The sequence below is a fragment of the Herpailurus yagouaroundi genome, unplaced genomic scaffold (assembly GCF_014898765.1).
Source record: "Herpailurus yagouaroundi ecotype Mexico unplaced genomic scaffold, PumYag 190, whole genome shotgun sequence".
NCBI lineage: Eukaryota > Metazoa > Chordata > Mammalia > Carnivora > Felidae > Herpailurus > Herpailurus yagouaroundi.
The window spans coordinates 4,179,959-4,207,076 of record NW_024412421.1 but is presented as its reverse complement, the minus strand read 5'-3'; the positions used below and the strand labels follow the sequence as shown (position 1 = coordinate 4,207,076).

General features: G+C 42.9%; 1 protein-coding gene across 7 annotated transcripts in view; it reads right to left on the bottom strand.

The window, feature by feature from the left end:
• HEATR3 (HEAT repeat containing 3) overlaps positions 1-18,719 on the bottom strand; it is a 69,577-nt gene extending 50,858 nt beyond the window's left edge. For all 7 annotated transcript variants that reach the window (XM_040497978.1, XM_040497979.1, XM_040497982.1 and 4 more), the window contains exons 1-11: positions 18,421-18,719; positions 18,118-18,290; positions 15,984-16,071; positions 14,503-14,615; positions 12,374-12,483; positions 9,540-9,680; positions 7,283-7,560; positions 2,883-2,973; positions 2,618-2,775; positions 2,268-2,350; positions 1,224-1,360 (exon numbers count right to left, since the gene is read on the bottom strand). In XM_040497978.1, coding sequence (XP_040353912.1) covers positions 1,224-1,360; positions 2,268-2,350; positions 2,618-2,775; positions 2,883-2,973; positions 7,283-7,560; positions 9,540-9,680; positions 12,374-12,483; positions 14,503-14,615; positions 15,984-16,071; positions 18,118-18,290; positions 18,421-18,552 — 1,504 coding nt within the window. In that variant the 5' untranslated portion in view covers positions 18,553-18,719. The remainder of the gene's footprint in view (positions 1-1,223; positions 1,361-2,267; positions 2,351-2,617; positions 2,776-2,882; positions 2,974-7,282; positions 7,561-9,539; positions 9,681-12,373; positions 12,484-14,502; positions 14,616-15,983; positions 16,072-18,117; positions 18,291-18,420) is intronic.
• Positions 18,720-27,118: the final 8,399 nt, after the last annotated feature.

Genomic DNA, 27,118 nt, shown 5'->3' with positions numbered 1-27,118 from the left:
CAAATTACTCTCACTGCAGACATACATGTTAAGTAGGGCAATGTGGAGAATTTTCCTTTGCTACATAAAGTACTATTTTTCCCTCCCTCTCAGTCTCTCATTGTTTGTTTGGCTTGAGCTGCTATACTGTCATGTGACCAAGTCAAATGAGATTCTACTACCACAAACTATGAAAATCTGTTAGAAGAACATGCATTAACCCTTATACAGCTAGGTCACTTAGAAAAAATAGTTAACTACATATGGCATCTCCCTAGGTCTCTATGTACAAATGAAATTGATCCATATTAGAGACCTTGGTAATACCTCTTACCATGCAAAGGTGTTTGAAAATAGAAATGTGTTAGAAAAAAGCAGGGTACAGTATTGTTATCTGGTAGTCTACCATTTGCCTTAAGAACACATGTATATACTTTTTTTTCAAATCATATACATATTTGATATTGAGAATTTCTCTGGAAGAAAACACAAGAAACTGGTAACAGTGATGGACTCTGGGAGAGGAACTGGGTGGTGTGAGGAAAAGGAGGCTCTCTGCTTTATGTCCTGTAGTAACTTGTGAATTCTGTGATACATGTATAGATTACCCAATCAAATATAAATCAATGATTTTATGTTTAAGAAGAAAAATGAAGAAAAATAAAGACTAAATAGGGTGGCCAGGTGGCTCAGTCAGTTAAGCGTCCAACTCCTGATTTTGGCTCAGGTCATGATCCCAGGATTGTGGGATCAAGCCCTGGGTCGGGCTCTGTGCAGACAATATGGACCCACTTGGGATTCTCTCTCACTCACTCTCGCTCTCTCTCTCTCTCCCTGCCCCTCTCTCCCTCTTGCTCTTTCTCTCTCAAATAAAAATAAAAAAAGAAAAAAAAAATCTAAAAAAGAAAAAAAAAAGAATGCTTAAAAAAAGAAAGAAAAAGAAAGACTAGAGAATTACCTGAATATCTTAATGGGGCTTAATATTTACAATATTTGTGATTCACCCTTATTGGCCTGACATAACTGGATGCAAGAAATCTTAATAATAAAACAAATACAACCCATAGACCAGCATATGGGCTGGACCCTATACCTCTGGCAACTATAAATATGACTCTTAGTGCTTGGGAAAGGTTTCTTCAGGTTGGATGACAAACACAGTACAATGCCAAAGTCCAAGTTCCTGGCCCTTCAAAATTCTGCTTGATCCAAACAGTCTTTTGCAATGAGGCCTAAATATTTACCTGGCTGCGAAAAAAGCAGCTGTGACAGATGTTGTGCAAGTGTCTGAAGAGCTGCGGCTCCCCCCAGATGGTCCACATCCAGGAGGGATACGAGACTCTGGAGACACACGAGGGCTCTGCACTGAATAGTGTTCATCCTGGAAAGGAAGCAAAAAAAATGTGGTCTGTTTCCCTAATGCGGTCTGTTATCCAACAGAATCCAGTATTAACTTTCCACCTAAGCTTCAGGCTCTGGCTGGGAATATCTGCAAGCAGAAGAATCTTAAGGTGAACTGTTTATCTACCTAATCAAATTGCTTGAGCACTCAGGGCTCGCGGCACAATTACTCACTTATGAGTCACAGGGAATCTGCTTTAGAAAAATTTTTATGCACAGCAGCATCTGAACTATTTTTAATTGTGAAATATGACATACGTAAAGTGTTCAACACATATATAGAGTTTAATAGTTTATTCATATTTTATAAAGCAAACACTACGCACCCAGATAATAAACACCGCCAGCACCCCCACAGCCCATCTACCCCTTCCCTATCATGCCCCACCTCTCTGACCCCTAAAGGTCACCACTATCCAGACTTTTATGGTAAACATTTCCTTGCTCTTCTTTATAGGTTTACCACCTACGTATGTCTCCTGAGACAAAACAGTTAAGTGTTACCAGGTTTTGAACTTTGTAAAAGTGGAATCACAGTGTGATTATTCTTTTGTGCCTTGCCTTCTTGCTCAATGTTCCAGTTCGGCTTTTTTTTTTTTTTTTTTTTTTTTAGTGCTGTACATATTCTGCTGCATGATTATGTCAAAATTTATTTATCCATTCTGCTGCTGATGGACACTGAGGTTGTTGGCAGGTTGGGGCAACTATGAACCACACTGCCATGTATATTCTCATGGCTTAGTGCACACATGCACCCCTTTTTCTAGGGAATACACATAAGAATAGAACTCTTGAATCTGGGGGGAGTCAGCATCTTCTATTTAAAGGCCCATCGTTTCACATAATCACATAATAACAAATAGTTTTGAAAATAGAAAAGTTCTTACTTTCTAACCAAAGATTTCCAAGTGGGACTTCTAGAACATAGGTCAACTGCAATGCTGTTTGGAAAGGCAGTTTTCTCAAAAATCTAGATTTAAAAGAAGGCAGTAAAGCAAAGGTTAAAGAGTAGTGTCATTTTACACAAGATCCCTTTTTCAAATCCCAACATGTTACCTCTACATGAAATGGTCAGACATGGTGAGGACCTACTTACTGTTCCTCATACTCCCGGTACCGTTAGTCCTAGCTTGCTTCCTGCCAGTTACCTACAGTGTGAGCAAACCTCTTTCCCATACACAGTGAATAGCTAGCCCTCCCCATGCTCCAGAATGAGGCTAGACTTAAAACAGACTACCTTCTTTGGGATGAGGTAGTTGGTGAAAGCAGTGTGAACCTCATGGGAGAGGCAGAGGGGAGAGAGCAACTGGCCACCACACTCGCTGAAGGAATTCTCCATAAATGCATCACTCTCATCGCTGCTAGAAAGCTCTTCCCACTCATCGTCGGAGGGATCTGGGAAGAGTGCGAACCACACATAATTGGAATATTTAAGAAAATCCTCATGGAAGCTGCCCTTTCAGTTCAGGGGGAGAATGTCTCAGTGTAAACTGGTGACAAACCTTCACTGCAGCACATGTTGACGATAATTTCCAGAGCAGTCTGCTGAGCTGTCAACAATGCTATGGCTTCTCTCAGTTCCTTGTCAGTGGGCTTTAAAAAAAAAAAAAAAAAAAAAAAAAAATCAACCAACCAACTCTCAATGTTTGGGAAAATATTTTCACATGGATGTCCTTAGTTAAAGCCTACTACATGATTTCTACCCTTGGACTAGAGCGCTTGGGGGATGGGGCAGCCAGAAGAAAAGTCCTAACGTGCTCAAGTACAAATAAGCATTATGATTCCTCTTGGCACTGTGCAGCAGGCCACTGATAACTGTGCTTCCCTCTCTCTGGATGGCTGTTCTCTAAGTGTTGCTTAGTTAGCTGCAGAGAAGAGGTAAATATTCAGGAATTCTGAACTGAATTCACCCTGAAACTTAATCTAATGTGTTAAGAAGGAGCTCAGCCCACTAAGATTAAAACAAGAGCTCATTTCAGAGACCAGGCACTTATCCATAACAAACCTGCTTTTAGATGCTTACACGTCCTCTTGGAAAAGACTGCATTAACAAGAATTACTAACAAGCCCGTATACGCAGACAGGCTTGCTTCCTGGCTTTCTTTGAAGACCGCAATAAAGCATTTCTTTAAGACTGAAAAAAGGGGAGAACTTTTTTCCTTTGGAAATAATTAACATGAACTTATCAATTACTATTCTTAAAATGGGCTCTATAAATTTACATGACCTTAATTCTCAAGTTACCTATGAAAAGTGAAATAGCTACACTGATATTCCAGAGGAGTGCGTAAGCTAAAAATAACGTGTATTTCATTGAATGCTTCCCAATTTCAACAGGTTTCTAACTGCCTTCTCAATGCCTCTACAGTATTCTATTTAACAGATACACTATCATTTATTAAGCATTCCACTAATTTGGAATATTACAGGTTACTGGGATATGACATTTCCTCAGATTTACTGGGTCAAAAGGGACATCTACAGATCCTGTGACATGTTCCTATTTTCCCTTCAAAAAGGTTCATACTGATTTACAATCTTCCACCAACTTCTTGTACAATGATTTGACTGTCATTTTGAACCATGTTCAAAATTATTTATTTTTATTTTTTTAAAGTTTTATTTATGTAATCTTTACACCTGATGTAGGGCTCAAACCCACGACCCCGAGATCAAGAGTCACATGCTCCTCTGACTGAGCCAGCCAATGTTCAAAATTATTATTAAAGAATAATAAATAGGGGTGTCTGGCCAGCACAGTCGGTATGGCATACAGCTCTTGATCTCAGGGTTGTAAGCTCAAGCCCCACACTGGATGCAGAGGTTCCTTAAAGTGAAATCTGGGGCACCCGGATGACCCAGTCAGTTAGACATCCAACTCATAGCTTTGGCTCAGGTCATGACCTCATGGTTCATGGGTTTGAGACCCCGCATCAGTCTGATGGTGCAGAGCCTGCTTGGGATTCTGTCTCCCTCTCTCTCTGCCCCTCTCCCCAACTTGTGCTCTCTCTCTCAAAATAAAAAAAATTTTAAAAATAAGTATCTACAAAAAACACAAAATAGTAATAAATTTAAAATAATAAATTAAAAGATAATACACTTATTAATAATTATTTTAAAAGCAATGTGTTAATTTAAAACATGTAGCTTAGGAATCCCGCCATTTGTATTCCTTTTATCACTGGCAAGAATGTACATAAAAATTATTCCTATCTGCTGTGCATATGATGTTCAAGTAAACATTTATTAGAGTAGACTCAAAGTTAAGTAAGATATGTTGTTGCTGAGCTCCCATTCCCTTGAGATGTATGAAGATCTGACTCAGAAGAATCCTGAAATTAAGTTCTACTTCTTTATGTAATTCTCTTGCTCAGAACAGTTCCCTGCTTCTTACTGTCATCAAACTAACATAAAGAGCCAATCTAGATGAAATGTTATGACATCTGAGATTTGCTTCAAAATGTTCAGCACTGAGATGGGAGAGAAAGTGGGGAAATAGATGAAATAAAACAGACTATGATTTGATCACTGATAACTGTGGAAGCTGGGCGAGGGACTCCTCTATTTCTGCCTATGCTAAAACAACAACTTGGGCTGGTTCCTTCTCTACATATTTGTGGCCATACCTTCTTAAGTTAAATGATGTGATTAAAGGTTTTGATCCCGAAGGACTCCTGCACCAGCCACCGGGCAGTGAGAAAGACCAGAGCCGACAAGCATTACACACTTTATATTCCTGGCACATACCAGCATGATGCCCAGCACCCTACTGGCACTTAAACACTGGCTGGCTGACCAGCGTGTTAACCATCCTGTCTACTCGGTTATGTTAATAGACTTTAAAAAACAAGTTTTGTTATGAGAAAACACTGCATTTTATAAGCACCAATGTTCTATTTTTAAATAATAGCTGGGAGAGTAAGTGCCTAAATAACAGTTAAATATCAACATTTTTTACACCATGGCACTTTCATCTTGGTAGACATGGATCTTAGTCCCCACCTTCTCCCCCTAGGAGTCCCTTGGAAGCAAGGCTGAGGGTGCAGAACTCCAGGGTGCTGTTCTCCCGCTCCCCGGGAAGGGTTTCAGGTATTTCAGGGTTCCCTGACAGCCCACCTGTAATCTCGGCTTCTGCTGACGGGCATTTGTCGTGGTAAAACGTGGTCTGTGTGCACCAGTTGGGATAAGGTCAGCGCAATACCACGGCTGCATAAGAGCCTCCAAGCCCTGATCTGTCACTTTCCCCAGATGGAAGCCATGTATGTCCCAGATCCAGGACTGACCCTTCCCGTGACAACTGAAAAGAAAAATGTTCCTAGGGTTCTTTATAAATACCCCTTTGTGAGGATAAGGCACACGGCTATGCCTTTGTCTATCTTGTTTTACTGGCTTTAAATTGTACTCAGACTACAGACAAAAAAGAAATCTGGGGTTCAAATATGTGCCTGCCTGCACCAAAAGGGGTGCCATGATTTTGAAGCGACTTTATGATTTGCAAGCAGCTCCAGGCTTCTCACTTTCATATTGGCCCCACAACTCACTGCGCTGCTGTGTACCTAAGGGCTAGCCACGGGGGCGGGAGAGTAGCTCCAGCTACAACATTTTGACTTTGCTAAAATACCACCGATCCGTGCTTTACAAGACTTTGTGAACCCAGGAAAGTAAGATACTGTTATATTTCTTTTCAGGTATATTCCATTTAGAGAATTTTTATTGGGCACTAACTTCTCAAAACTCTAAGACACTGACTAAAGACAGCTCTCAGTTTCAGTTCACTTTATACAAATTGGGACAAGCCACATGCAGAACTGCAGAAAGTGTGAGGGAATGGAAATAGCACTCTCCCGGCCCAGGCTTCATCAACCTCCTTCGGAATGAAGAAAGCCAGCAGCCTCACTGATCTCCCCTGCCTCCAGGCCCCCTAACGACACCAACCTGCTTTCGTCATGCTGTTCCTACCCCATCCTAGACAGTGAGGTGTTCTGTCCAAAAAGCCTGCTCTGACTACCTCTTCCTCTCCTCTCCCATCAGGGCCATAGATCTGGTGTGCCTCTCTATAAAACACTACTCCCTCAGAAATCTGTGCACAGCCCTATCACTGCTCCTGGCACGGCATATTATAATACATCCTAATTATGGGTCTGTCCTCCCAAGATGGAGAAGGTCCCTTAAGATGAAAATGTCTTGTCTTTCTAGCATCAGCATCTGGCACGGTGCCTGGCACACTGCAGGAGCACAGAAAATGTGCACCTGAATGAAGAAAGCCAACCTGCTGTCCACCCTGCTCTCCTCCTTGGGGGAAATGTTTTTCCAAGGTACGGCTCCATCTCTGCTGACCGGCTCCGCTGACATGCTCCCTGCACCTAAGTTTGCTCACCTTTACTCCAACACAAGCATGTCACAACCACCCATTCGGCAAACCCTAAAACCCATCAATTCTCATAAGCACCCAACCTTCTCTGCCCAGCAGCACTGGGCAAACGAGGGCTTGCTATTTTTAAGGATAAATACTAAAAAGAGACAAGAATGCAAGGGGCAAGCCAAGCAAAGTAAAAATTCCTTTAGTTTGAAGATAGTCTGGCAAAATATGTAACAAAGAGGGGAGACACAGGAGTTAGGAAGGTGTCTGCATGCTATTTAAAGTGTTCTAAAAGGACGGGTCTATCCCCTCTTTGAAATATTCTGTATATAAAAATTTAATTTTAGACAGGAGATTTCTTTTCCCCCTTTGGGAGTAGATTTATAATGTGACCATGAGAGTCGATGGGGAAAAAGGACTGATTTTTTACTGGAGTTCACTTCATATTTAATTCTGCTGTAACATTTTTCTGCAAAGCTTTGGCGACCTATTAAAAGAAAACAGCTGTATTAATCCAGGATTGCAAGCATCGATCTGACTTACTGGAAGTAAATCTGAAATGAAAGTTTTCCTTCTGACTTTTCTTTTATGAGGAATTTCTTCCATTTCATCGTCTTCAATCAGATTGTCACCACCGGCATTCTCTCGTATCTCCTCTGTCTCTGCTGCCGCTTTTAACCTTTGAGTTTCGGCCTCCTTCATTTGAATAACTATTTCACCAGCATCCACGTCCAACACTTCCGATAAGATCTTCAGTATGGCATTTATGATTTCTGCCTGACTCTTGGATGGAATAATGTCTTTTAGGTTCCAAACTGTCCCTGGGGGGAGGGGAGGGGGAGAAATGCACATAAGGAATCCCCTGTGAAAGCTTTTATTAAATCCAGTTTCCATGAGATTGGTTCTTTAAGCTCAGATGGGATTTCAAAAAATGTCAAACCCTCCTCCACCTCTGTTTAGTTTTTTTTTTGTTTGTTTGTTTTTTGTTTTTTTTTTTAATTTTTTTTTTCAACGTTTTTTTATTTATTTTTGGGACAGAGAGAGACAGAGCATGAACGGGGAAGGGGCAGAGAGAGAGGGAGACACAGAATCGGAAACAGGCTCCAGGCTCTGAGCCATCAGCCCAGAGCCCGATGCGGGGCTCGAACTCACGGACCGCGAGATCGTGACCTGGCTGAAGTCGGACGCTTAACCGACTGCGCCACCCAGGCGCCCCTCTGTTTAGTTTTTATTAAATGTCCACACACACACAAAAAAGCTTTGCACAGAGGCAGCTCTCTTTGTTACCATCCTCCACAATCATCTCCCTTCCTTGGCACTCAATGCCTTTCTCTGATACACCACACAGCAACAGACCAAGAGAAGGCTGATCAGGTTTCACTTGAAATGACAAATTAAGTTGCCCACTCTCTTTCATCTTAACCTGAGCTGCCCTCCTAGGCAGCTTCTTATACTCCAGGAATAGAATTAAATGTACTAAAATTCCAAGGTCTCATGGACAAACCAGAGAGCAGGTTCTACAGAACAGGAGCCACCTGTTACTCGTTAGTCAGTTAAAATAAAAATACTTCCTGGTACCTACCCAAAAGAAGTGAAAGCAGGGACTCGAACAGATATGTGTATACCCATATTCACAGCAGCATTACTCAACAGCCACAAACCCAAGTGCCCAACCATGGATGAATGGTTAAACAAAATGTGATAAATACATATAGTGGAATAGTAGTCAGCCTTAAAAAGGAAGGAAATTCTGACACATGTTACAACATGGATGAACTCAGAGGGCGTTATACTAAATGAAATTAGTCACAGTTGGTACAGCTTGTGACTTTTGATCTTGGAGTCATGAGTTTAAGTCCCATGTTGGGTGGAGAGCTCATTTTAAAAAAATATTTTTAATTTTTTTAAAATAATAAAACAGGGGGCCTGAGTGGCTCAGTCGGTTAAGCATCCGACTTGGGCTCAGGTCATGATCTCGCGGTTCGTGGGTTTGAGCCCCGTGTCGGGCTCTGTGCTGACAGCTCGGAGCCTGGAGCCTGCTTCTAATTCTGCATCTCCCTATCTCTCTGCTCCTCCCGTGTTCATGCTCTGTCTCTCTATCTCTCAAAAATAAACATTAAAAAAAATTTTTTTAATAAAATAATAAATTAGCCAGCTTCAGAAAGAAAAATACTGTATAATTCTACTTATATGAGGCACCTAAAGAAGTCAAATTCATAGAAACAGAAAGTAGACGGGTGGTTGCTGGGGGCCGGGAGGAGGGGGAGATGGGGAGTTGTCCAATGTGTACAGAGCCTCACTTTTGCAAGATGAAAAGTCCTAGAGATTGGTTGCACAACAACGTTGAATGTACTTAACACTACTAAACTGCACACTTAAAAATGGTCAAGATGGTAAATTCTACCTTACATGTGATTTTTTTTAATGTTTATTTATTTATTTTGAGAGAGAGAAAAAGAAAGAGAGTGCATGAGCAGGAGAGGAACAAAGAGAGAGAGAGAGAGAGAGAGAGAGAGAGAGAGAGAGAGAGAGAGAATTCCAAGCAGGCTCCATGCTATCAGGAGCCCACGAACCATGAGATTATGACCTGAGCTGAAACCAGATGTTCAACCAACTGAGCCACCCAGGCACCCCTATGCATAACCTCTTGAATCTCCACTTAAATATTAAATTTTCAGAACAGACATATACCGGAAAGTCCTGATGTGGTGAAATGAACGAATGATTGAATTTTGGCCCCCATCTCTACCCATTACATATTACTAAAAAAGGACACTGTTGCAAAATGGCTAAATTTTACCTGCCACCAATGTCTTTAACAGAATGTAGTCCATGGAACTGACAGGAGAAAGCATTGCTGACTCCAGTACATGCAATGCTGGGGCAGTGAAAGAATTCAGTAGCTCTGGGTTATCTTCAGTCACTGTCTGCAAACAATATGCTATAAAGATAAAAATTAAGAAACAAATGAATTCTGCTAGGGTAATTTATACCAATCTAACTCATCAGAAAATATCTGCATCTTTACAACTTCTTCAGACACAGATAGATACGCTTTACTTCAAGCATGCTACATGCAAATGAGGCTCCTCGAAGTTCAGTGAAAGACTTTTTTCTTTTTCTTAATTTCTGATTCTTTATACAATATACTTTCACAAAATACAATTTTAAAGGCTCTTAAATGTGACAACATGGAATTGCTATGAACATTTATAAAAGTTTCTCCTCAATTTCTGTACTTACAGTGGACTGGTAGTAAACAGCCTGTGGACCAAACACCAGTACACAGACAACACTCTTAGCAGCTCCACTGTCAAGAACAAGCCCCAGGTTTAGGGTCATTCTGGCTTCCTTTAAATTTAGCATGACCTTAAAACTTAGGGCACTTATTTCTAGCGAAGCAATATTTCTTTAAGAAAAAAAGCATCTTAGGGGCACCTGGGTTGAGTTGAGTCGGTTGATTGTCTGACTGTGGCTCAGGTCAGGATCTCACAGGTTGTGAGTTTGAGCCCTGCGTCAGGCTCTCGACTGTCAGCATAGAGCCTGGAGCCTGCCTCAGATCCTCTGTCCCCTTCTCTCTTTGCCCCTCCCCCTGCTCGCTCTCTATCAAAAATAAACAAACATTAAAAAAGACTTAAAAAAATATTTTACATAAAAATATGAGTAAACTGAGAGATGGCTACAGTATTCATAGACATATGGTCATTTACCACTTACTTCCTACCTTGTACTAAAACAAGATAATGGATTACAACTTGCAAATTAGAAATAATTAACTGCAAGTACCAAAACAACTGGGATTGCCTGACGGGTTTGGCAGAAGAGACCTCTGAAGCACAAAGATGAAGCAAGCCCAAGTTTGTTTTTCTTAGTGTGTTCCAAACACATCCATTTCTTTCAGGTCTCAAAATTTCAAAGCTGACCATACCCATCCAAATTAGTCAAAATATATGCTACTTCTGTGATCTAGTTTGGTTCCCAAAACACATTTGTATACGAATCCATAAATATGCATGTGTGTGTGTGCGTATATATATATATATACACATATGCCCAAATGTAATTTTTTTCACTAAGAGACTAAATTCACTTTAGCAAAAGCCTAGAGAAACTATGGCTGCTACCATAAAGACAATACAAGAGCAAAGAAAGCCATATTAACATAAAGAACAGTGTCTCAGAAGTTCACTTTACTTCATATGAATGTTGCTTGATTTTCAAACCAAAGTAACTTGACATTTGTTTAAAAAATCACGAATCTAGCTAAATGCGGAAATAAAACACTATTATACAATTCAAAATTATTTTATTCTGATCCATCTTTTAGAAGTTTATTAGAGAAAAAAATTTTTAAATAACTAAATCTACAAAAGATACAAAAACAGAAGTGAAGTTTTACTTTTAAAAGCTATTAACTAGGGGTGCCTGGGTGGCTCAGTCGGTTGAGCGTCCGACTTCGGCTCAGGTCATCATCTCACAGTCTGTGGGTTCGAGCCCCGCGTCAGGCTCTGTGCTGACAGCTCAGAGCCTGGAGCCTGTTTCCACTCCTGTGTCTCCCTCTCTCTCTGCCCCTCCCCCAGCCTCACTTTGTCTCACTCTGTCTCTCAAAAATAAATAAATATAAAAAAAATTTAAAAAATAAGTAAAAGCTATTAACTACCTTTTGTCAATTTCCCTCATTGTAAGAAAAATTGTCTTCTGAAATGAAAAGCCACCTACAAATTTCCTAGTTCAACTGTTTTTAAGATCCACATTTACTCATAAATCACCCTTCCACCAAAGATTCCATTTTGAGAAACTGATTTAAAAATTTTTCCCAGTATTATCGATTCCACTATTTTTTTTTTCTGTTCTCTTAAAAGTATCCAGTAGAGACAAAAGAAGCATCACTAAGAGGAAACACACTTAGTCCACGCCAGGAGAAATGCATAATTAAATAAAAGGACAGCTGGATACCTGGTCATTATAATGGGTAGAAAAGAAATGCTTTGCATCAATTATTTCTCCACTGTCCCCAGAGTTCTGTTGAGCCACCCACCCTCCAATCTGTCTCCTGAAATGAATAAGGGATCCTCACTTTGGCTCTCTCACCCCCCAGAGAGACAGTGAGGGAGCCAAGGCAGCTGAAGCTGCCAGCCTGGGCTTTCTCTGTCCCACAGAAGGGAAGCAGACCTATGTGAAATTTCAATCACTTACTTTCCTCTCTCAAAAAAAGCACAGGTTATCAGTGTTCTGCTGGGAGTATGAGATAGTGGTACAAGACATTTAAATAAGTCTAGATTCCAATTAACTTTGGCTCAAAGGCCTGGTAGTTGTGGGTTACTACTTCTCAGTAAATGGGAGATAAAAGCTTCAAGACTTAATAAAGCCTTCTAAGAATGGTAATACACTAGAAACCGCACCTGCTCACATAATTGCCTTCCTCCCTTTCAGAGTGAAGAGCAGGAAAACTGTATGAGTAAGTAAAGTATTAATCATAGATTTTAAAAGATCCAAAACAAACAGAACTCAGTTACACATTTATATATAATGAGAAAAAAAATCACTCCTGTAGAATAAACATGCTATGTTGGAATAAAAATTTTTGAATAAGGCCATACATACTTAATAAATCATCACCTTTTCTTCACTTACCTACTGAAATAGCCAGGTCAACATTGGTGGAAAACCTACTTAAATACTTTAATACAATCTCCAAACACCCTTCTTTGTTGAATATAGATACTGCTCTACTACTGCATTCACTAAATTGAAGGGGGAAAAAAAAGTTTTACTATTCACATTTTAACATTAAGAAATCAACCACAGAAATTCATGAAAAGATAAATTAGGCTTTATAAACGAACTAAAGAACTGGAGTCAAGCACCCACCATTTTTATAGATGAAGAAACCAATGCCCATTCATATACACTGTACATAAACAAAACTGGCCATCCGTATTTTTATGTCTAACACACTAGGACATTTTAACCAATCTCTTTACCTGCATGCCAGTTTCCTTATAGGAGGCTAGAGCTGGAAGAGATCTTAGAAATCACTACCATTTACTTCTAATCCTCATTTCATACAGGAGGAAACCTAGGCCCCAAAAGATGGAGTGATCTATTCAAAGATCACACATTTTATTTGTGGTGGTTCCTTGGGTCCAGCCTACTGTTCCTTCCACTGTGTAACAGTAATAGTAAGATAAAGTGAGGATAAAAGGTCTCTATGCTTATAAAACAAAAAGCACAAAATTAAAAGAAAATAAAATGAATTTTATTCACTCCTTCTAGACTATTACAATCAGCAAGCAGAATTTGCAGTCTGCAGAAGAGAAATTGCTATCATAAATATAGTTGAAGCTACACTATCTTTTAATAAAAAAAATCAGAATTAATGTTAAGAATGTTATTAATAAATATAACTAAATATAATAAGTATACAAAATACAGGGTATAAAAGAAAGGTAATTTTAATAATTTTATCCCTGTTTCCAGAGAAAAGTATCCCTCTGTTCATACCACATATACACATGATACAATAAAACAGCGGATCAGGTTATTAAACAGAGGTGACTAAATTACGAAATTCAATCTTGTTATCTAAAGATAAACTACTTTCTGCCTGACTCTCTGTCCATCTGTCTACCTACCTACCCCACCTAGTTACTACAGCACTGCTATGAGCCTACCCTCAAGATGGCCACAGCAGAATCAGATATAGTCAGGAATATAAGGCATACATGCGTTAAGATAATTGTAAATATATACACACGTATACAACTTAAACATATAGGATTTAAAATCATGAAGCATAAGACAAAACTGTGAAAAGCTGTAACAACTGGAAACGGTACTTTTAGGGCTCACAGGCATTCAGGAAAGAGACACTGTGGAGACTACTTTTTCAGGCTCTTTTCAAAGAAAAATTTTTAAAACTTCTAACAATTAAATAAGCTAAAGTTCCTGGGTACAGGAAACTGTAACCACCCACTTGCTCATTTCCTCAAATCTGATCTCTCCAATTTTCTGGTGGAATGCATCCACTAGTTTGAAATGAAATCATCGGCACGTTCAGACTGCTGTGTGGGCAGCTTTTCAGGATCCAACTTAATCCTGTTTTCTGAGATACATCTGTGCTTTTACGTCAGAAGGTATCATTGCTGCTGACTAGAAAATAAGGAACTATGACACAATCCGGTTAGAAAGGTGGGACATAAAATAGGGTAGGAAAAATAAGTCCAGGTAGTGTTTCTAGCCATTTCCATTCCTAAAAGCAAGTCCACACCACCCCGCCACTGCTGCAATCATGGAGAGCATGGCCTTCCTCCTACTGGGGCCAAGGGAGCTCTTCTCAGGCGTCGGCAGTCCTGTCAAATGGCAACTGCTAGGGTGAAGGAATAACGCACCAGCCAAGGTCTGTGGCCCCGTCTCGTTCCAGGTGCTAGTCCGAAGCAGCTGCTGCACAGGGGCTTGACTAGCTTGAAGACAATGACCACTCAAGGGTATGCGGGCAGTGGAGGGTAACTGGGGTAGAGTACATGGTAATGGCCACGATTCCTCTTATTTCTGTCAGCAGCAATGATTGGAGAGAAGTCATAAAGCAAAAACAGAGACAGCGATGCTATGAGGAAAAGGGCTTGGGAGGCAGGGCTGATCTTAGATCACCTAAGATCACAGGCCCACCAAGGAGAACAGAGCTCTCTCTACAGTAGTTTTGCAGAATGAGCAGCAGCCTGAGTAGTGCTGAAGCAGGAGGCTGTGTTCAGAAAGCACCTTACCATATATTCCACAGCACATTCATGGCCTCATTGGCTATGTTCTCAATAGAATTTCTGCTCTGATCTTTTTTTTCCTGTGGAGACATCTCATTTGAATCCAGTCCGGCACTACACTGCAACCAAATATCATGATTAGTACCCTGGTTCAAAAGAATAATTAAACAAAAAGGCTAATGATAGTGAAGAACCACAAAAACTAAACATCAGAAATTATAGTGGTTAACGAGCTCATCAAATTCTCATAAGCAGTACCCTTCCCACAGTCCTGTTCCCTTCTGGCAAGAAATACAGACGAGAAAAGTTCACGAGTCATTGTGCAAACTGGATACAAAGCATTTAACACTTAAAAATGTAGAATCAATACAAAGTATTTTATCCAATGCAATGAAGACAGTCAATCAGGCACAGAAAGGTAACACACAATAGGAGCTAACATCTACACAGGGCCTTCTACGCACAAGGCTCTACCCTAAGCACTTTTACATTAGGTTATTTAATCCTGACCATAACCTGTGAGGCAGAGCATCTACTATCCCCAGTCTTCTGCTACAAAAGGAAAACTGAGGTACGAGATTGCAGAAAGCGTAGCTTAATACACAGCAAAGCTGGGATTCAGATCCATGTATTCTGGCTCCGAAGTCGGGGCAGGACTGCCCTGTAGCACAGCCCATGGCCCCCTCTAAGCAGAGCTTCTCAGTCTCAGTACCGCTGACATTTTGGACTGGATGATTCTTTGTTGTGGGGTTCACATGTGCACTGCAGGATGTTAGCAGCATCCTTGGCCTCTACCCACTAGCCAACACCTCAAAAGTGTCTCCAGACACTGACAAATGTCCTCTGTGGGGAAAATCACCACCAGTTCAAAACCAATGCTCTGAACAGAATAAGATGAGATGCCTCTCATCAAAATTGGATATTCTTTATAAAGCCTTAAATAAAAGTTATGTATCAATACAGAATAGTGGACTAGAAGCAGCCTAGAGAGAGAGAGAGAGCGCCTTATTCCCTTCAACTACGTCATGCACTAAGGTTGGTGTGATGTTAAATTTGAAAACTTAATGCAGTCTTAATGGCAAATTCCTAGTCCGTGCCTCAGTTTTCTCATCTGTAAAACAGGAGTAACACCTTCCAAACAGGACTGCTGGAAGGATTAAATAATACATAAAACACCACCTGACACAAAAATGTAAAAACTACTTTTACTTACAAAATTTAAGGTCTAAAGGAGTCAGTCTATAGTTTTAGAAAGGGCTTTTCCAACTAGCGTATAAATAAAAAATAGTGGGGACAAAATAATGGAGATTGGTATAATGAGAAGAAATCTGTGTTTCTAGGAAAAGAAATAAAATGCCCATAGAATGTTTTGAGGGAAGACAAAATAACTAATCCCAAAGGGCTTTAAAAAAAAAAAAAAAATCTAAGTGCGTATACTAAAAGCTACAATTAAAAACTGCCATGAAGATTCTTTTTAAACCACCTACCTCTTTCAGCAGTGCGACCAGAGGAGTCATGATATCCTTAGTCACCATGTCATCACAAACTTCAAAACCTCCACAAGCACTGAGATTTCTACACAAAAAGTTTAAAATAGGTTTTACTTTCTCAGAGCACACATCAAAAAAACACTTTTAAGTTCTCAAATGTAATTTCTACCCATACTTAAGGTTTTCCAGATGACATTGCATATGATTTCTGTAAGATGCTACAGAACCAGGGGTGCCTGGGTGGCTCAGTTGGTTAAGCATCCGACTTCAGCTCAGGTCATGGTCTCACTGTCCGTGGGTTCGAGTCTCTCTTCAGGCTCTGTGCTGACAGCTCAGAGCCTGGAGCCTGCTTCGGATTCTTTGTTTCCCTCTGGCTCTCTCTACCCCTTCCCCACACACACTCAGTCTCTCTCTCTCTCTCTCTTAAAAATAAACAAACATTAGAAAAAAAAAAAGATGCCACAGAATCAATCCAAAGATTTCATCTGTTCTGATCCTTGTTTCACATGATGTAAACAAATGACTTTGTCATGTGACAACTTAATTTTCAAGTCTGAAACAATACACAGGTACATGGCTACAGGGGCAGTAAGAGAGAGAAGACTTTCCGTATTTAATGTGAACAAATCACAGCATGATCTTACATGAAAGGAACTTTTCTTGGGATCAAGACTTCCAAGGGCAGCAAGGGTGAGGCTGAAGGACAGCCCCTGAAGCAACCCAGGCTAAACTGAATTTTAATTGGGAAGCCACTGCCTGCTTGCCTTCTGAGTGCACAGCACTGTGCCAGGCACTGAAGACGGAGATGAATCAGAAGACGCCCCCACAACCTTCCAGGAGCTCTCAGTGTGCAGAAAACGCCCCCACAATCTTCCAGGAGCTCCCAGTGTACATATGCTGCAGGGAAAGAGTAGGGCTCCCTCCATGTGGTTTCCTCCAGTATGTGGCTAATCCCCATCCATCCCTTAGAGCTCACCTCAAACACCCCTCCCTTAGGGCTTTCTTTTCTGAACCCCCCAGTTATCTATGTATCTATCTATCTATCATATATAATGATTTATAACCAAATCATTATTTGGCTAATGCCTGTCTGCCTCAAAGCTGTAAGACAGAAGTCATATCTGTCTTGTTCACTAACACATGCCCACAGCCTAGCCCACTGCTTGGAGCACAGTGGATACACAAAATATACCTGCTAAAGCACCAAATGCAACATGATATAGACAGAGCTGCAAGAATCGCAAACACTACCTTCTACTCTTGCCCCCTCTACAGTCCATTCTCTGCACAGACACCAGAGTGTGTGCAGAGTAGCACAGGCTACAGCAGGCTACCAGAGTAGCCTTTTCAAAAGGTAAATTAGATCAGGCCACTCCTGCTCACCATAGGCCCTACACCACCGAGTCCCTGTCCATCTCTCCAACCTCATCTGTAATACCCACCCCTGCCCTGCAAAGCCACACTAAACTTCCTGTTCTTCAACCAGGCCAAGTCCTTTGCTGCCTCACTTCTTTGCTGTTTCCCTCCGTCGGGAATGCTTTTGCCCTGGATTTTCATGTCTGGCTCGGATGCATCAGATCAAGTGTCATCTACAGATCATAACTTAAAGTAACCTCCCACCTCCAACTCATTATCCTCTTGTTTCTCTCCATAGCACTTCTCACTATCTAGTATTTCCTGTTTTACCTGTTTACTAGTCTCCTGTCTCCTCATCAACACGGGTTCTGTGAAGGCAGGGATCTCAGCTCTCTTGCTCAATGTTCTGCCTGCTCAAACTCCCTGCACCCAGAACACGTGCCACATGCACTGGAAGAGCTCACGGAACCTCGGGACTCTGGGGGTTCCTGGAGAGGGAGCGATGTATGTTAGGCCTTGCGGGGAGGAGGATACGTGGCAGTTGGCTGCTTGCAGCTGGAGCAGCCAGCTGGACAGATGGAATGCGATTGGGGGAGGAGGGTGCGCTCCTCAGGGGTCTGCAGACTGAGTTCAAATCCCCCCTCTGCAAATGGGAGACCCTGGGCAGTTCTGGGTCTCCCGAGCTGCCGAAGGCAAGGGCATGGAGATAATCGACGGTGCGTGGCACGCACACAGCGCTGGCCGGCCGCCGCGACCCCTCTCTCTCCCGGCTCACCTCAGCGCGCCGGCCGCCGTCTCTCTCACCGCCAGGCTGGGGTCCAGCAGCAGCGGCCCGAGGCGGCGCACGGCGTCCCGACGCGCCAGGCCCGGCAACGCAGGCCGCTGCTGCACCAGCCGGGCCAACCCCGCGCAGGCGCACTCGCGGACCTCGGCGCTCGGGTGCTGGAGCTGCGGGACAGGAGCAAGTGTCAGACGCAGCGCAGAGCGCAGGCGCGGGGGCCGCAGCAGGGGCGCGCCGCGCTGCCCCAGGGCTCCGCGCGAAGCCCGCCCCTCGCAGCCCCGCGCGCCCCCGCTTCACCTTTTCTAGCAGCTCCGCCGCCGGCCCGTCGTCCTCCTCTCCCTCAGTCCCGTTCGCCGCCGCCTCGGCCTGACAGTCGCCCGTAGGAGAGAACTGAGGCCGCTTGAAGCGCTTCGTCCGGCTCTTGCCCATGGCGATGTGCGCTGGGAGAAAAGGCCGAGAGAGGAGGGCAACAGCAGGACGGCGGAGGCTGCTGAGCTGGTGTCAGGGTCCTGCTGCCGAGGGGTTCTCGGCGCCACTGTTCAGCCGGGCCCGCTGACTGCCGGAGCCCACATGGAGAAGCAGTGCGCAAGCGCGCCGCGTGTCGGCTGGGAGGAGGCTGGCTCCGGGAGCGCGCAGGCGTAATGGTGGGGGTGGGGCCAGACCTGGGTTTGTAGCGGAGTCAGGGGTTTTTCCCCCCGGGGAAGAAGGAGGCTGGGCTTTAATGGGATTACAGCCTCCCATGAGCCTAGTGACGTTTATTGTTACTGAACGTCGCCACACTCTTATTTCCATAATAACCAAAATGCGATTAAGGATACCTAACTTGCAAGGTTATTGTGAGGCTTACATAAAATTGTGTAAGGCGCCTAACACCAAACCTGACATATTTATTTTAGGTGCTCAAAATTATTAACCACGACTTTTTGTGTCCCCCCAGGGCATAGCACAGCTCCCGTCAAGTAAACAACCCAGTATTTGTTTTACATGTTTTAGAATGAATGTACATCTATGTTTGATCAGACGGATTCCCTTAAATTAATCTTCCTGGGGGCACCTGGGTGGCTCAGTCCGTTACTGCCTGACTTTAGCTCAGATCCTGATCTCAGGGCTTGGAAAGCAGACAGCTCAGAGCCTGGAGCCCGCTTTGGATTCTGTGTCTCCGGGTCTCTCTGCCCCTTCCCCACTCACACTCTGCGCGTCTCTCTCTCTCTCTCTCTCTCTCTCTCTCTCTCTCTCTCTCTCTCTCTCTCAAAAATAAACATTTAGGGGCGCCTGGGTGGCTCAGTCGGTTGAGCGTCCGACTTCGGCTCAGGTCATGATCTCACGGTCCGTGAGTTCAAGCCCCGCGTCGGGCTCTGTGCTGACCGCTCAGAGCCTGGAGCCTGTTTCAGATTCTGTGTCTCCCTCTCTCTCTCTGACCCTCCCCCGTTCATGCTCTGTCTCTCTCTGTCTCAAAAATGAATAAAAACGTTAAAAAAAATTTAAAAAATAAAAATAAATATTTAAAGAACATTTTTAGGGGCACCTGGGTGGCTCAGGTGGTTGAGCCTTGGACTTTGGCTAGGGTCGTGATCTGGCAGCTCGTGAGTTCGAGCTCTCCCCACCCCCCCACTCACCCAGGGCTCTGTGCTGACAGCTCTAGGGGCCTGGAGCCTGCTTCAGATTCTGTCTCCGTCTCTCTCCGCCCCTCCCTTGCTTGCACATGGCCTCTCTCTCTCTCTCTCTCTCTCTCTCTCTCTCTCTCTCAAAAATTAAAAGATATATATATTTAAATTTTTTTGATAAAATAAAATAAAATTCCTATCTTAAAAAAAAAAAGTTAATCTTCCGCCTCAGTTTCCTCGTTTGTGAAAATGGGAATACTGATAATACATACCTAAATACATACTTGGACACATACACACGCTCTCTCCAGCTGGACACTAAACCCTGTGAGGACAAGACTGCCTGTTTACACAAATCACTGTATTCCCAACACTGGCCCAACAAGTCCTGCCTGGCACAGAATAGGCATGCAATTTCTTGAATGAATAGAGACCACATAATGAGGAAAGGGTAGGTCATGTCATCTAGACAGAACAGGAGGAGATTGAAAAAAAAGAAGGTTCCTGCTGTTTCTCTCACTGTGGGGATGAGCAAGACAAAATGGTCAAAAACCTTAGCTAAGGGAAAACTTTGTGGTCTGTTTTCATTAGTTACTCTTTCCTGGGAGATATTAACATTTCTGTTCAAATGAATGATAAACTTTATTTAATGAGCTTAAGATCCCTTCTGGGAACCACGAAGGTATTAGTTTTAGGAGGAGCCCGGTGACCTTTAACTAGTCTAATAATCCGTAACCAGTCACTTTTTAAAAATCCAGGCAAGTCACGATTATCTAAGGTCTCTTCTTCCTACAAGTTATTGTTGTCAGGAAGGAATTTTTGAATTAGGCTGCTTAGAGGCCTCTTCCTTTGAGACAATAAAAATGCTTGTAATCAATTATTGGTCACACACATTTTAAGGTTGCTTTTTTGTTTGTTTGTTTTTGAGAGAGGGGGGTGGGGAAGGGCAGAGAGAGAGGGAGAGAGAGAATCCCAAGCAGGCTCCACATTGGCACAGAACCTGATGTGGGGCTTGAACTCACAAACTGTGAGATCATGACCTGAGCTGAAGTCAAGAGTCAGATACTTAACTGACTGAGCCACCCAGGCGCCCCTGGTCACACACATTTTAAATAGGAGCTAGCTCTTCCTGTTTCTCCCCATTCATATGTTTGTAAGATAATTTTCCTGAAGAAAACACTCTGATCTATATTCCTTTAAAATCTTTGACAATCTCAGGTGGATACACAACTGAGCTACGTAGCATGAGGTTCAGACTTTTATATGACCTATCCCATGTGGCCACAGCACCCTGCCACATGCTTCTGACACATCATGTCTTCCCAGGAGCCTCCTCAGTCATTCCCATACACTCCCTTGGACTTTCCTTTACCTGGGCCTGGGGGACTGTATAGCGTAGCAAGCTTCCATAGCACACCCTGGCATTAATCACCTCAGTTTTGCCGGTAAATGGTCTCAGATCTGTTTATAGTTCCTCTGAGTTTTAGGAACTCGTGGTGGGATAGGAGATGTACACTAAAAGATGGCCGTCCCGTGGGGCCTAGCCTACTGTCCTCATCCTCCCACCCGCCCCAGCACACTCTACGTGTTCTTTGATTGCCCTGTATCTCTCTCTTAGGATTGTCCATGAAATACCATCACAAGTATGCCTGTGTGCTTCTGCCCCTAGCCTGTGCCCCTCCCTGGAGGGCAGGGGCCACTGCCAGTGTCTGCATTACTTGTGCCTGGCACTCAGCTGAATTAAAGTCCCTGAGCTGTCCACTCCCTCTGTGTGTGGTTACTGCCCTCGGCCTCAGCTGGCCCTACATAAAGTGACTCAGTAGTCATCGACAAGGAATGTGGCTGCTGGTAAAACCATCTGCAGAGAACCAGACATGGGTCTCTAGCTCCAGATCTGCCTCTATCTGACCAGATGATCAAGGGAAGTTTGCTTCCCTTCCCTAGACCTCAGTTTCTCCATTTACAAAGACTCTTTAGGGGTCTTCAAAATATCAGAGGGCTATGAACCATATTGATTAGTTCAGGAAAGGCGATCTGGAAGGAAAACTGAATGAACAGGTGTCAGAGCCTGGGAGAGGCACCCTGGCTGCTGATTTCTCATTTGGTCCTCAAAATCTTCCTGAGTTATGTGTTATCAGAGTGTAACTGCTGACAGCCAACCTGAGAAAGTCACGGCAAAGGGATCTGCTGCCCGTCAGAAATTCTACTTCATTCACTCATTCATTCATTCACTCACTCAACTGGACGTCAGGCACTGTACCAGTACTAGTGGTAATGTGATAACTAAGATCTGTCCCTGATGTCGTGGGGTTTACATTCCATCCACACTAGAGCTCTATGCTGCCTCTGAGAAAGTTACTGTAGAAGGGAGCCTAGGTGGCTCAGTCCCTTGAGCATCTGACCTCGGCTCAGGTGATAATCTCACGGTTCATGATTTTGAGCCCTGAATCAGGATGTCTGCCATTGGTACAGAGGCCACTTGGGATCCTCTGTCTCTCCTTCTCACTACCCCTCCCCCACTCAACCATGCGTAAAAAATTTTAATGTTTATTTATTTTTGAGATAGAGACAGAGCATGAGCAGGGGAGGGGCAGAGAGAGAGAGGAAGACACAGAATCCAAAGCAGGCTCCATGCTCTGAGCTGTCAGCGCAGAGCCCAACACAGGGCTCGAACCCACAAACCGCGAGATCATGACCTGAGCCAAAGTCGAAAGCTCGACCAACTAAGCCACTCAGGCGCCCCAAACTTAACATGTTTTTAATAAAAAGTTAATTAATGAATTTAAAAAAAAAACGTATCCAAAAACTTGGGAAGAAAGAAAGTGAATGACTACATATTTTTTCAATGTTTTTCAATATTTTTTCATAGTAGCCCAGTATCAGTAGACTTTTCTCCCATGATGAAAGTGTTCTCTGTCCTGTCTGGCACAGGAGCCACTAGCCACACATGGTTATAAGCACTTGAAGGATGCAAGTGTAAGTGCAGCTGAGAAACTGAAGTTTCCATTTTAACTCCTTTTAATTGGCTACTGTTTTGTGAAGCACAACTCTATAGCAGTGGTTCTGAACTGGGGATGATTTTGCTCCTCAGAAGACATTTGGTAATGTCTTGGAAGCATTTTGGTCATCACTATGGCGGTGCTATTAGCATCTAATGGGTACAGGTTGGTGCTATTGCCATCTGGGCTAGTGTGGGGACTGTCCTGTACACTGTCGGGTGTTGAGCAGCAACTCTGACTTCTACCCACTAGATGCCAGTAGTAATCCCCTAGTTCTGACAAACAAGCACGGCTTTACCCATTGCCAAATGTCCCCTGGGAAGCAAAATTGCCCTCAGTCGACAATCATTGCGCTAGGGAAATGTACTTTTGTTGAGTGACTGCCTACTTACGGGCCTAGACTCTTTGAAATTTGATATAGATTTTTAGATTAATAAATTGCAAATAACTTTGCCCACTTGAGATACAAATTATTTCTGTCCAGTAGAAAATATAACTTCAAAGGATACAATTCCATTGCCTTGGAGAACATAACCAATTTTGTATCTAACCTAGGAATCTTAGTTAAGCATATGTTTCCTCACTGACTATATACATTTCTGTTTCTCCTTTAAACCACCTTAGCCATTCTCCTGGTTCCTTCATTAAGGAACTGACATATCCTTACTATGTATTTATATGAGTCAATTTTTTTTTAAATTTTTTTTTCAACGTTTTATTTTATTTTTGGGACAGAGAGAGACAGAGCATGAACGGGGGAGGGGCAGAGAGAGAGGGAGACACAGAATCGGAAACAGGCTCCAGGCTCTGAGCCATCAGCCCAGAGCCCGACACGGAGCTCGAACTCACGGACCGCGAGATCGTGACCTGGCTGAAGTCGGACGCTTAACCGACTGCGCCACCCAGGCGCCCCTATATGAGTCAATTTTTGAACTTGTTGAAAATCATCCTTTGTTTATCCATAGGGTAAAAAATGTGTTCACCAGGTACTATGAAGTAAAGAGGCAGGTTACAAGGCAGCATATATAATATGTGTTTGGGGAAAAACACAGAGAGGAAATATCTGTGAAAGTATCCACACCAGGGGCACCTGGGTGGCTGAGTTGGTTGAGTGTCCGACTTCGGGTCAGGTCATGATCTCACAGCCCATGGGTTCGAGCCCTGAGTCAGGCTCTGTGCTGGCAGATCAGAACCTGGAGCCTGCTTCCAATTCTGTGTCTCCCTCTCTTTCTGCCCCTCCCCGGCTCACACCCTGTCTCTCTCCCTCAAAAATAAATAAACATTTAAAAAAAAGAAAAGAAAGTATCCATACCAAAGTGTCACCTGTATTTGTCTCTGGGTAGAATTTAAAGAGAAATTTTTAATTTTTAATTATTTTTTAAAGGTCATTTTCTTTCCTTTTTTCTTTTAAATTTATTTTAGAGAGAGAGAGAGAGCACATACAGGGGGTGGGGCAGAGAGAGAGAATCCTTAGTAGACTCCATGCTGTCAGTGCAGAGCCCGACTTGGGATTCCTCAATCTCACAAACCTTGAGATCATGACCTGAGCCCAAATCAAGAGTTGAGTACTCAAATGAATGAGCCACCCAGGTGCCCCCAAGAGATAATTTTTTTTTACTCTGATTTTTGGGCCTTTTTATTTTTTGGGCTTTCTAGAATGAGCAGGTGGTAATTGCACATTTTTTTTAACCCTGAAAAAATTTTTAAGGAAATACAGTATAATTCTCCTCTCCTCAATGTGGCCCTCATTTCCATCCTATTACCCCCACACTCACCTATTGGCTGGTCAGTGGCTGCCCTTGGTGCCCAGAAGACTCTGCTCTAAGATTTAGGACTCCTGCCATGATTTTTGGGTCTGGATCAGCAGTTGATACTTCATTGTTAATGTCAGTGTCATTAATCTGGATATTGTTGGATGTGGTTTGTAGGTTATTTGTAGCACAAGAGTTTCATATAGTAAAACAATCTTACATTTGTAGAGCTCTTATAAAACTTTCCATTTAATTTTTTTTCTCCCCTAGGGGCACCTGGGTGGCTCAGTCGGTTAAGCATCAGACTTCGGCTCAGGTCATGATCTCGTGGTTCGTGAGTTCGAGCCCCACGTCAGGGTCTGTGCTGACAGCTCAGAGCCTGGAGCCTGCTTCGGATTCTGTGCCTCCCTCTCTCTCTGCCCCTCTCCAGCTTGTGTTCTCTTTGTCTCTTCCAAAAGTAAATAAACATTAAAAAAAGTTTCCCTAAATAGACCCATTTAATACTGCCAAGTATTTTGTTTTCAGATGGACAGGATTTCTTCCCTAGTTTCTTATTCTCCTTGCTCTGGTCTCAGTGAACCCCCACTCAGTGAAGGTAGTATCTTGGCTCTTGAGCAAAGAGCTGGTACATTCCCATTTGATTTTAATTGGACATCCAATAATTACTACTGTATTTAAGTACTTGTATTTATTTTAACCTAATATCATTTTGGTTTAAAAAAAAATAACTGTGAGGGCACCTGGGTGGCTCTGTCCGTTGAGCGTCCAACTTCAGCTCAGGTCATGATCTCACAATTCGTAAGTTCAAGCCCCACCATCAGGCTCTCTGCTATCAGCTTGGAGCCTACTTCAAAGATGGTCTTCCTCTCTCTGCCCCTTCCCTGCTTGTGCACGCACTCTCTCTCAAAAATAAATAAGCATTTTAAAAAATGAAAAAAAAAATAACCATGAGCAATTACACATTTTTGCATTTGGATCTTCCATGCCAGATCAAAATCAGGATTTATCTGGGGCGCCTGGTTGGTTCAGTCAGTTAAGCATCTGATTCTCAATTTGGACTCAGGTTGGGATCTCACAGTCATGATCTCACGGTTGTGAGATCAAGCCCTGCTTTGGGCATGGGGCCTGCTTGGGATTCTCTCTCTCTCTCTCTCTCTCTCTCTCTCTCTCTCTCCCCCTCCCCTGATCATGCTCGTGCTCTGTCTCTCTAAATAAATAAACAAACAAACAAACAAACAAACATTTAAGGAAATCAGAATTTATCCCGTTTTCAAGTAAAAATGGAGGTAAGGTTTTTGGTTTTTTTCTTTTAGATGACTGAGAACTATTTCATGCATCTCAAGTAGTATAAAAAGTTTACGGGGAAGCCTATGTGGCCTAACCAACGTTAAGCATCTGACTTCTTTTTTTTTTTTTTTTTTTTTTTTGAGAGCGAGAGAGTGAGCAGGACAGGAGTAGAGAGGGAGAAAGAGTCTTAAGCAGGCTTCACATCCAGCACAGAGCATAACGAGGGGCTCGATCTGACAATCATGAGATAGTGACCCGAGCCAAAATTGAAGAGTCAGCCGCTTACCCAACTTAGCTACCCAGATGCCCCCACCCATCTGACTCTTGATCTTAGCTCCAGTCTTGATCTCAGGGTCATGAGTTCAAGCCCCACACTGGGCCCTGCACTGGGCATGAAGTCTACTTCAAAACAAGGCAAACCAAAACAAAAACGGGCAATCCTGCCTCAGAGTGCTGAGAACCATCTTAAGGGCATCTTATTTATCACAAATCAACAGAACCGATTGTTCCCTATCTTTGCCCCAACAAGGATTGCCAGTCTTTCTCATTTTAGCCATTTTGGTGGATGTATGGCAACCAGAACTCTCAAACATTGCTGGTGAGAACATAAAAGGGACAACCACTGGGGCGCCTGGCTGGCTCAGTCACAGGAGTACGCAACTCTTGATTTTGGGGTTGTGAGTTTAAGCCCCCTGTTCAGTGGAGAGATTACTTAAAAATAAAGTCTTCAGGGGCTCAGTCGGTTGAGCATCTGACCCTTGATTTCTGCTTAGGTCATGATCCCAGTGTTGTGGGATCGAGCCCCGAGTTAGGCTCCATGCTGAGTATGGAGCCTGCTTGAGATTCTCTCTCTCCCTGTGCCCCTCTCCTCTGCTCACACAGGCACATGCTCCCTCTCTCAAATAAAAATAAAATAAAATAAAATAAAATAAAATAAAATAAAATAAAATAAAATCTTAAACAGGGCAGCTACTTTAGAAAACAGTTTGGTGGCTCCTTGTCATGCATTCAGTTTATATTCCAGCAATTCCACTCCAAGATATTCCCAGGAAAAGTTAATATATCCACACAGACTTGCACATGAATATTCATAGCAGCTTTATTAATAGCCCCAAAGTGGAAACAACTCAAATGCTCATAAACAGGTAAGTGAAGAAACAAAAAGGAAACAAATTATGGGTACATGTAATAACATACATTAACATCTCAAAAAACAGGGCTCCTGGGTGGCTCAGTTGGTTAAGTGTCCAACCTCAGCTCAAGTCATGATCTCGGTTCATGAGTTTGAGCCCCACATTGGACTCTCTGCTCTCATCACAGAGCCCACTTCAGATCCCCTGTCCCTCTCTCTCTC